Source organism: Solanum dulcamara, chromosome 4 (genome assembly GCF_947179165.1).
Source record: "Solanum dulcamara chromosome 4, daSolDulc1.2, whole genome shotgun sequence".
NCBI lineage: Eukaryota > Viridiplantae > Streptophyta > Magnoliopsida > Solanales > Solanaceae > Solanum > Solanum dulcamara.
Genome location: NC_077240.1, coordinates 4570415 through 4582683, shown reverse-complemented (window position 1 = coordinate 4582683; position 12269 = coordinate 4570415). Strand labels below are relative to the sequence as shown.

General features: G+C 30.4%; 1 protein-coding gene across 1 annotated transcript; it reads left to right on the top strand.

The window, feature by feature from the left end:
- Positions 1-5856: 5856 nt before the first annotated feature.
- On the top strand, positions 5857-7143 carry LOC129885632 (zinc finger protein ZAT10-like). The gene has a single exon (XM_055959983.1). The coding sequence runs from the start codon at positions 6125-6127 to the stop codon at positions 6929-6931; it is 807 nt and encodes a 268-aa protein (XP_055815958.1). The 5' UTR covers positions 5857-6124; the 3' UTR covers positions 6932-7143.
- The last annotated feature ends 5126 nt before the right edge of the window (positions 7144-12269 follow it).

Below are 12269 nucleotides of genomic sequence, written 5' to 3'. Positions count from 1 at the left end.
TTGAACTTCCTCCTTTCCATTCACTTTATTCCACTTTCACTTTAATTGCTTAATTTGCTTCCCCTATAGAGATAAGTTTTTATCATATTCATGCTTTCCATATACAACCAATTATTCTCTCAAGTGTCAACCCCCTCCCCCCCCCCCCCCCCCCCCCATTTAGGTAGTACTGATTCGATGAATGAATTCTTGATACTATTAAACACGTGATAAATACGTCTGAAATTCGATAGAAAAAAGAAACTCTTTTGTTCTGCCCTATCTATATGCATGACTTAGAGTTAATTTCTTACAAGTAATCATTTTGTATATTTGTTAGTAGGCAGTAGTATTTATCGATAGGATAATCAACATGTTCACAAATTGACACGACACCAACAGTTATTTGGGAGCCAATTAAAGTGAAAGTGGAATAAAGTGATGAATGGGAAGTAGTATAGAAAAGAATAATGAATTGAGAAGGGAATTACTTGTACATTTTTTATACTGTATTCCATACTTAGTAGTGAAGTATAATTATGGTGTATGAGATGGAGCACACGCAATAAGTTCCATTTGCTAGTTGGCTTATTGTACTATTTTTCGGAGGAAATGCGTGTGATATGTTTATTAATTTAATATAAATATTGAATGCGAGTAGGTATTTTACTATAATACTTTTCAGTGTTGGAGTTGAACTATCTCGAGACTCAATTAGTATAGTATGCATTTTAATTTTAATATTGTAGATATTAATATGCGAATAATAATATTTGAATGGATAAACATTATTGAGTCACACACTAATGGGTCACGGAACTTCCGGTTCATTAAACCCACATATACCATATGTTAGTTTTATTTTTTTTTAAAAAAAATTACCTTCCAATATATAGTTTGGTATACACCACGTAGGCATAGTCAAAGTTAATAAATAGACAAATTCACTTGGTTAAAAGAGGTTGACTTACGTGATAAAATATTTTTAATTTTTGTTTTGGTCTGATAAGTGAGAAATCAGGATTATTATATTCAACAATATCATATTTGTATAATTTTATAAGCGAGGTTTGAAGAAGATAAGTGACCACAAAATTTATCCTTATGTTTATGAGGTAATAAAATTATTTTTGATAAATCCTCGACTCAATAAAATTATTTTACGGAACATTTTAAAAGAAATATCAGAATAGAAAGAGTATATGCCAGATTATTGAAGAGAACAAAAAATCACTTTCACTTTATATTTGATTGTGCCGTACTTGTTTAATTTACAAACAGAAAATGATCATATTGTTATAGCCAATACAACATACATTGAACTTAATAAAGAGAAGTGTCAACAAGTTTATGTCGAGTAAATCTGTGACTAATTTTAAATTATTAAAAAAATGTATTTTTTATTTATTTAATTAAGCATTTAACTCTTTATATACGTCAATTCTTTTTTATGTGTCAAATACACGAGGATTTTTTTAATGATAGCCGTGATAAAACTCAAATTTTTGTTGAAATATATATATATATATATATATATATATATATATTATCTACATTTCATCTAAAAGTTTCGAATTGAAAATTAGAATAAATACACTTAGTTATGTCTATTATATGATATATTTTTCCTTCTTTTTGCGGAGGATAATAAATGATTTGGCCTTTGATAATAATTGCTAATAACAAATGATAAACCTGGTATAAAGTGGACAAAAATGAAGTGGTGACAGTTTGCAATACATAACTTTTGCCCAGTCATTTGCGTTTGCTTCAAACTATACACAGATCGATAGAACCAAACCAAATCATACTTTTGAAGGCAAGTTACCTATTTGGTCAGTATGCTATTATTTTAATGGACATTTATTTATATATTTTAATGGACATTTATTTATATAAATTCATTTGATATTTGTTATCTATATTAAGCTAAAAACTCCTATACAAAGAGATAAAGTATTGTATAATAAAAAGGAAAAAACTCAAATATGTCATCGAACTTTGAGAAAAGGCTCATCTATGTCATTCGTTAAAAGTTTGGCTCATTTATGCCATTTTCGTTTGAGAAAAGATTTATTCATGCCATTATTTGTTATTTGAAATGGCATAGATGAGCATTTTCTCAAAATTTGATGACATATTTGAACCTTTTTTTATTTTAAATAATAATTTAATTAATGACGTGGCCGAATCATAATTGACCACGTGTACAAAATAGTTTTGCAAAACGGAAAATATTTTTAGTTTACAAATAATGACATGGATGAGCCTTTTCTCAGACAAAATAACATAAATGAGTCAAACTTTTAACGGATGACATAGATGAATTTCAAAGTTTAATGGCACATTTGAGCCTTTTTCCCTAATAAAAATGACTCGATACGGCTTAAACCCAAAATCTTATAAAGGTGCTACTCTATTTAAAACAGAGTTAAAAAAAAAAAAGAGCTGTTTGGGATTTGAAAAATACATCTACAAGACTTAAAAATTAAATTACATGACTTATTTATGGTCAAACATGATTTCTGATATGTTTGGAGACATAAATTTATTACTTAGACTTGGCCACATGTTCTGATCAATATTTTCTTGTATTTAAGAGTCGGCAAAAAGTTTGTTCTGGAGAGACTTTTGTCCAAACGTAACCAAGATTGGAATTTAATTTGATGATTATCATCCACTTAATTTTTATAAAAATAGTAGTACCATTTTTGTACTAAATTCCAAATACATATGTAGGAACACATTAAACCTAGTAAATATCGTTCACTCAACTATGTTTGTTCTTAGTTGCCAAAACTTAAAAGAATATGAACAAGATTAATTAATTATATAAAAATGTCATTATTATCCCACTTATTCTAATACAACTCATGTTTAACATAGTACACATCCTTTTAACTTGTCATAAATTCCTTTTTTAAGTGTCAAAAGATATGACTAATATTTTAAGATTTTTTTTACCATATTGATATAATTTTTTTAAAAATAATTTTTAGTACTTTTTGTCTAGTTTTTAATATATTTTATAATATTAAATTAATGTAATCTAATTTAACTTAAAAAGTTAATTAAAATTCACTTAAAAAATACAATTTGACAACGAAAAAAGGAACGGAGGAAGTAATAAGTTAAATAACTACCCCTTTCTTTTTGTGCTTCCATCAATATTGATTTAAACAAATTTTTTTTAAAAAAATATAACATTACTATATAAAATATTGAGAGTGGAGCATGAAATCAAGAGAAAGTACAATTCTTGTGGAGGTGACACTCACCATTTGAGAATAAATGATGACATTTGATCTATAAGTAGCTACGAACTTTTTAAAATCAATATCAAAATATAAATTCACGTGAACTCAGTGACTCCTCTACGTACTCCCTAACCTATATAAGAAAAATTAAAGGAAACATTTCCTATGACGAATATTTTATACGCAAAACTTAAAACGAAGGAGAACCATACTTATCTAATTATCTTGTTAGTTTGATGTGTTATTTAATTTTGTCAAAGTTTGTTGGTGTTTGGACGGCTCTACCCTTGAGGTATATTTAACTTGTTCAAAATATTCAGGAACCTGCCCAAACATATCGCCACGTGTCGTTTGTTCATTTATCTTTCCTTGAAGCAATCGTTGTGTACACGTGTTGCAAAATCCATCGCCCACAACATATCACACGTTGCGTGCCTTGTTTCTTATCCTCTACTTCTTCACTCAAACGAAATATTCCACACTCCTCTCTCTTCACTTCACTTAATTATTCTTTTTTTTTTTTAATTTCGTCTTTTATTATTTAAGGAGAAGAAACTATTTTTTTTTAAAAAATCTTTCATCAAATTAGCGTCAGCATGACGTAATAACTTTGATAAATATGTTATTAATTTTTTTTTTATATAATTTTACAATTACAAAAATGGATTATTATAAAATAATTGTACCGAAAAGGAGCAATCAGCAAAAAATTAAGTTCTATTTGCAAGGATCAAAGTACAATCACAAACAAGATATATGAGCCCGTTTGAATTGACTTAAAAAAATAACTTTTATGTATGAAGTGCTTTTAGAACTTTGAAGTGCTGAAAGTTATTTTTATAAATAAGCAGTTGAGTGTTTGGATAAAAGTGTTTATGATGTGAATTTTAGGGTTAAAAGAATAAAAAAAGGTAGTTTGAGAATTTAGTTAAAATACAAGGGATATAAAAGTAATTTCCATGGTCAAAGAAAATGACTTTAAGCACTTTGGAAAAAAAAAGTTAGGAATCCTAACTTTTCATTTTTGACTGACTTTAAGAACTTTATGGCTTAAAGTCAGCATTAAGTAAACACGTCCAAAAGCTAAAAAGAGGTTTTAAGTTGATTTTGACCAACTTAAAGCCAATCCAAACGGGCTCATAATATACTACGCAACATATTTTGAGTTTGAATGAAAGAACTATATGCCCCTAGCTACGATGATTAAACTACTTAATATTTCTTGTCAATTAATTCATACGTGGATTCTAATCAAGATTTATAAATAAAAATTATAAGCTTGAAATTTTGACAAAATAAGACTATAGATTACATTAATCAAGTAATAATTAATTTTTAAAAATTATGGTCACAATATATGTAACACTTTTTTAAAAACAATAGTGTGGTATAAAATTTATAAAAGGGTTGCTACGCTATGCTTTAATTAGCTACGTGTTTGAAGGTTAAATATGAAAATTAATTTGAGTTTCGAAGTTTAAATTTCCTTCTCACTTATCCACTGGTTAAAAACTATCGAACGAAAAAAAGAGAGGCAGGAAAACGGCTTTAGCAATTGACAACAAGTATATAGTATAGTAGTAATAAATAAATGTAGAGATAAATATGTAGGATTTTCTACATCACAAATTGTGCTAGTCTATCTAGAGGGGAGAATAGATACTCCATGTCAAAAAGGGACACTTTCTTACCAATCATAGGAGATCTATTACATTCTAGAAAATTGTGTAATTACTTAATAATTTGGTCAAAGATAAAACCACGTGTCTAAATTGTTAAAAACGTTACAGCATAGGTGTCTTCAAGATGGATGGCCAACCATAAAGCTAATTAACCAAGTTCCCTCACCACTTCATAAAGTCTCATCCCTCTACCTACACTTAATTAATTGTTTTTTTTATTATTATTTTCTATTTTAACGATGGAAAAAATTTAAAAATTCTTCCCTTTGTAATTGCGTGAAAAGTATATAAAACTAACGAACCGAGTAGAAGTAGGAGTACTTTTTGTGATATTCTACTTTTTTGATTTTCTGAAAAGTCATCTTTTGCTTTAGCTTTTAAAATAGGACTTTTCTTGTTTTCCAGGTAGTAACTAGGTGACAAATGGTCAATTTCCATAAGTTATTCATGCTTATCAAAAACGATTCAACTAAAAGCCTATGAAAACATGCTATATGTAATATAGAGAAAGTCATAATAAGGAAAAAAAATATTAAACAAATTAAATAAAACTTAGAAATTCTTTTAAAATAGAGGTTACTAGTATTAGAATTAATAATCATCATTGAAATTACCTCGTTTTATTCTATAGTACATATTAAGGCTCATTCACGCCTTTTACATAAATACCCTTTATTAATCAGTATTCCCGGAAAATAAAAAATCAGGAGGGTCGAATTGGTAATTAGCTGATTACGCACTTGCCCACGTAATAAGTCCATATTGCCAAGTCACCTGATAATTTTACTAGTGATAACAATCCACTACGGACAATTTTTTTGTTTTGACCTTTGAATAAGTCAAATTTTAAAATGCTGAATCATATAGCCCAAATCCTTTACCATATTAAACAGAGTCCCTTACATTTTGCTTGACCGACTTCAGTACAACTCATGTCCAAACGTGTCCATTCCTCTTATTTTTTCTTTCCTTAACCCAATTGAATTAGGAATAAAAAGTATAGTATATAATATAATGTAGTCATATTATTAACCTCTACAACTCGTTCACCGCCATTCCTCACGCAACTTCCAACCCTAAACCCTTATAAATATATTCACACACTTCTCTTTCAGTCCTTCACTCTTTCACTCAACTCTTCTCCTTTGTGTTAAAGTTTATTAGTTTCTTTCTTTTTCTCTCTACAACCGTTACTAGAATTTCTCGATGGCACTTGAAGCTTTGAAGTCACCCACGGCCGCTCTACCACCGCCACCGCGTCCTGAAGAGGTTGATGATGCTCATAATTTGGATTCATGGGCTAAAGGAAAACGATCGAAACGATCACGTTTTGAAAACCCACCAACTGAAGAAGAGTATTTAGCACTCTGTCTCATCATGCTCCACCGCGATGACGGTACAGGAATCGGAAAGGGAACCGATTCGACTGATGTTGCTATTCAAAAACAACCGGAGAAAAAACCCGCCGAATTGAGGCCGGTTTTTATTCAAGAGAAAACAGAGCAATTATACAAGTGTAGCGTGTGTGACAAGGCTTTTACTTCTTATCAAGCACTTGGTGGGCATAAAGCAAGTCACCGTAAAACTCCTACTACGGCCACCGCTATCGCCTCCGACGATAACAATCCGTCGACGTCAACTTCCACAAGCGGCGGCGTTAATATCTCTGCTCTGAATCCGAGTGGTCGTTCACACGTTTGCTCTATTTGTCAAAAGGCTTTTCCAACTGGTCAAGCTTTGGGTGGACACAAACGCCGCCACTACGAAGGTAAACTCGGTGGTAACAACCGTGATATAAGCGGCGGAGGCGTACATAGTGGAAGCGTTGTGACTACATCAGACGGCGGCGGCGCGTCGACTCACATGCCGCGTGGCTTTGACCTAAACATGCTTCCATCGCCGGAATTGCAATTGGATCTGAGCATCGACTGTGGAGGTAGAGGTCAACTTCCTATTGAACAAGAAGTGGAAAGTCCTATGCCTGCTAAGAAGCCGCGTTTATTTTTCGATTGAAAATTCTTATAGCAATTTGAAGATTAAATTGTGTTGGTCAAATTAGTTAATTGGTTTTTCATGTGATTTATTAGAAGTAAAATATTGATTGTTTTTTTACCCTTTTAGTTAAAGGGTACCTTTTATATGTATAGAGACAGTAAGTAGGTCATTCATTGCTTTTACACTTTCTAGTTTCTATCTATTGACAATATAAGATTCTTTTTTATTTACTCATGAGTTCATCTAATTTTTATTTAGTTAAATTTATTCATTTCATTCAGTCAGTCAATCATTGAAATGATTAATGTTTGTATATATTATGTAAGGTGGAAATTTGGAGGACGGTGGATATAGGGGTAATGGTGCATGCCATAGCACGATCTGCAGAATGTTTTTATTTGGGCGGTGAATAAATATTTGTCAATAACAAATAAAAAAAGACGTTTGTCCATGTGGCTATTTTTCTAAATTCCATGTTCTACTCATAACTCTTGATCACATTAGCAAAACTAGTTTGTCTTGAACGGAAAATAAATTGCATCTTTTTATTTTCAATTAATTATTTACTAAGAATGATCTAATAACAAATTGGGGTTTAAGGTTCTGCTCTCTTTTTCAGTGTTTAATACAAACTTAATTTTGCTATAAAAAGGAATTAGATGTATCTGTGATTACAATTACCAGTGTGCCGTAGGAAAAAAACGAACTCTCGGTGAAAGTAGAATAATTGTTAAATTTGGTCGAAAGTGAGGAAAAAGTTTTGGTTCCAATTTTGCTGAGTTGATCTTCAATTATAGGAACAAATATGTAATCTCAATGGTATGAGAAAACGCAATGGTGAAAAATAGTCTACCTAGATACTGTTTCAACCTAAAAAAATGTATTAGTACTAGTTTGTTCTACATCTGCCTTTTCTTCAGACAACAAACTCAAAAGTTGACCAGTAAAATAGGGTAAGTAAACAGCTTGTACATAGGAACAGTAAAAGTAGATGAAAGCCCTTTATATATCGTCATTGAAACTAGGTTTTTTTTTGGTTTCCTACTTGATATCTGGAGCCTGTGGAGTTCCCTGACTAAATTTGGATCGTGCATTACAAGGCTCAAATTTGGATCGTACACTATAGGGTCCATTCGAGCGCTCCCAATAAGATTTTTTTTCATATCAGGACTCGAATTCGAGACTTCTGATCACGATGAAGCAGTTCCACCACTGCACCACAATCCATGTTGATCCTATTGAAATTAGCTGGAGATGATGATAATGGATGGGTCGTCTAATGTGAAATGTGTGTGTGTGCGTGATTAACAAGGCAACGTGTAGAGTACGTGCATCGTCAATGAGGTTTTATTCTTGAGCAAGCACCACATTACGCGGCTTGGAATCCTCTTAATTATTTATTAAAAGAGTATAAACTGTACAAGCCACACCCAGTCCAGCTTTCAGTTGATAGAATATATATTAAAGTAAAAAAAGATATTGGGAATGAACTGTTTAGTTGTTTTAAGTTGTCAACATATTCTAAACCTGCCTGTCACTCACAAGAATTGTATAGCAAAGTAGAGTAGGGTGTTTTTTTTGCCTTAGTTTGTTTTGCCAGGTACGTAAGTCTCGTGATGCTTGCTTTGGCTGTACACTTTGTGGATTAAGTCATCTCAGAAGGTGTCTTTTGGTTACAGCGTTGCCAGATATGCACATATTTTTTGGCGGTCGATTCATGCTAACGCATGCACTCATATATAAGTTCCAATAAGCCACAATTGTACTACATGACATGATTATTTTTTTTAAAATCTGAATCGAAGTTTATATTAAGCTAATACATATATTTGTTTGAATATATATTATTATCACATTCAATAATTTAACTATATATGATAAGTTAATGTAATTTGATTTGATGCGATGAATGTTAGGACACATAGGTTTTTTTTCCGATGAGATTCACATCAATACCTTGTTTCTTACTTTTATTTTTTCAGTTTGAAATTTCACAACTTAACCAAGAAATTGAGTGATTTCTTCTTTCTTCCTATCTATTAACTATGATGCCTTTTAAGTGTTTCTTTTGCACCCATCAAGATTATGAGGCAGTTTACTAAGCTTATAAGTGGGTTAAATTAATTTATATGTTGCTTATTTTCATATTTGATAAACATTTGGACCAGCTCGAGTAATGTTTGAGCGCTGCTAATTTATTAATTTAAGTGCTTATGTATTACGAAGGATATCTTTGTAAATGCTTTTTCTAGTAGTTTAAAAGCTCATAGCAAGGTGATATACAATCACTTTAGTACATAGTATATAGTCTTATTGCACTTAAATATTGTTCTGGCAAGTTTGAATTATCACTTAACCCCAAGTGTCATACTTAGCAAGTAAGAAGAAGTGTCCAAATTGGATTGCAAGTTAAATAATAAATTTACACTTGTTTAATTAAAAGTATCGCCTTTTGATATATCAACTTCAAGTGTGCCTAATCATATTAATTTTTAGAAGAGATTAAATTTTATACATTTACGGTATTTAACCAAAGTGGTAACTAAAATGATACATATGACATATCATTGTCTTTATACTTACGTGTTTGGCTTAAATTCATTTTCTATTTAATTAGAGTTGTTTGTTTAGGCATTAATTAACCGTTCTGATAAGACTAAACATAGAGTTCACTGAGGAGCATATGGATTAATTTATTAGCATATTGTTAGGATTTCATTAGTGGACCTGAAATTTGTGTGGTTTTAATCCAAATGAATTAGTTTTTTGTTTTTTGGTTTAATGAGTTTTTTTAAAATAAAATAATCTGAACAACAATTTTGGAAAAAAGGTTATATGGCTGTATTAATTTCTGAAATATGTTATTGGAGCTTTATATACTACTTTTAGCTAGATTAATTATAGAATTTCTTTAAGCAAAATAGAAAAATTAGATAAACTTTTAATTCTTTTTCAAAACAATAATCAGCGATATTTGGATTTATTTGATTTCAGGAAATCAATTAAAAATATTTTCCTAAACCCAAGTATAACCCAAATGTAGTTTTTTCTAAAATTAACATAAATTACCTTTAAAAGAATTAATCTAAGCACACAACTTCACTCAAACGGGAAAACTAGCTCTATAAAAAGTAAATATGAAATCAAATAAATGCTCCACTTTAGATTGTTTGTGGTGTCAAAGAAGAAGGCTATTTAATTTATGAAAATTCAGATTTTTGTCTTAAAGCCAAATACGCTTGGTTTTGGTTTGTTAATAATATTTTCCCAAAATGGATTTGGTGAATCAGCTAAATTTAGGAAGCCTAATGAGTTAGGTTACTTGCCAAAAGTTGCATATGTTATAAGACCCACACATTCTTAAAAAAAACAAATCTTATATTTTGTTCTCAATCAATGAATCTAAACATTGTAGTACTCCCGTGGCGTTCACTTTTACTTGTCAACTGTACCAAAAACAAATATTTATTTTTATTTATTCCGTTTAGAAAATCAAGATAATTTATCACTTAGTTTGTAATTTAATATCATTATTAGCTATAGTCATTTGCAATGAATTTTACGAATCATTGAATTTATTATATTGAAAAGTAATATAATAAAATCATCATTGAGGTATGTCAAGTCAACACTGGATAAGTAAAGATGGACGGACGGAATAGTATCATGCATGCCAATTGTTAATTGGTGTTAGTCTGGTAGTTGGACTTTTTTCAACTCCATTTTCTGTCCATTAATAAAGTTTCTAGTTTTTTTCTCTGTGCGAGAAATCACCAAGAAATTAAAATAGTTGGTGAAACACTGAAACCACAATGCTGACTTCTTATTAATTCTAACTAATAACTATAATCTGGTTCAGACAGTGTTCTTGTTTGATGGGCTCATGAATAGTTTCCTATCTATAACAGTTGGCTTTGGCTTGGGTGAGACGGAAATTGAGGGATTACATCTACTTTTGATTCATATAAACGATTCTAACTAATTAAAAATTCATCTCTAATTGACTAATTTTTGATTGATTTCAATTTCCTCCATGATTATTTGAAATTAATTTTTCCCCTATCAAGGAACAATTTAATAACGAAGCTAAATGATATTTAGTTCTTTTGTTAGTTACGTTTAAATTAAAATTCAGCGACTAACACAAAAATAGTACTACAAAAAAGTGTTTTTTTCTCCTATCGATCAAAGCAAGAGAACTAATATCTTGAAAGGTTAGCCAAGTTAGCTTAGTTTTGACTGTAGAAAAATAAAATGCGATAAATATTAAATAAATAAATTGTTGTATGTAGGAAAAACGTGGAAAAATACAGAAAATGGAGAGGCTGCTAAGGCACTATGGAGATCAGTATGAAAAATTCAAAACATACTCTAACCTCAATTTGATTTTGAAATTGGAAGTGTGTTTGACTTGACCAATTTTATAGTTTAGTAATTAAAATTTGACAAAGTCTACCAATTAAAATAACGAGTTCCTAAAATTATATATGTGACCCATTCATCCTTTCTTTATCACACGAGTATATATGATGGCTAATGTAGCGGCATGGTCAAAATCAAATCAATGACTTGACTCAACTCTTGCATCTATCCTTCACTGACCGTTCGTAAACGATAATTGCGGTCTTAGGCGAAAAAAACTTATTTTTAAAATCATTTTCAGTATGTTAGTTTTTTTGTTTTTGTTTTTCATTTTACAATTAAAATCTCATAGATTTAAATCCTAATAGTTTCTCTGCCTCGTTTTTTAATCTCATTTTAAATATATATATTGATCACATTCTAAATGCTTTAGTTTAGAAAATTGCATGTACGCTGGTCACCCTGTTTTTCCAAGTTCAATTTGCATCCATATTTCTCCTTCTATGAACAGAAGGATTGACAAATGCTAAATATTAATGTAACAATTAAATAGGGAAAAGTTACAATTTGTGGGGTACAATCTAAGTTGTGTGTTCTTCACTTTGAATGTCGCATCCATGTCGAATTCTCCAAAGTAACACTACGAGCAACAAAAGGTATAATAAGGGTAAGTGAGTATGCTTGATTGTTCTTTTTACTTTTTAAAACCCCCAAAAAGTGAGTTTAAACATTAAACAAAAATAATTAAAATATCAACCAATGCATGTGTATAACAGGACAATAACAAGACATACATTGGACAACAAATATATATTTCGATGGGTCCTGAATTCCAAATACATATGTGAGATGGGAGGTGAACAATCTAACTTATAATTGTTCGAGTTTAAAGAAGCTCTCGTTTAACTTAAAGTTTTTTAACAAAATAAACACAAAACACCCATCTATATTAAATAATAATTAAAAAAAACGTAGGTGAAATACCCCCAACTTT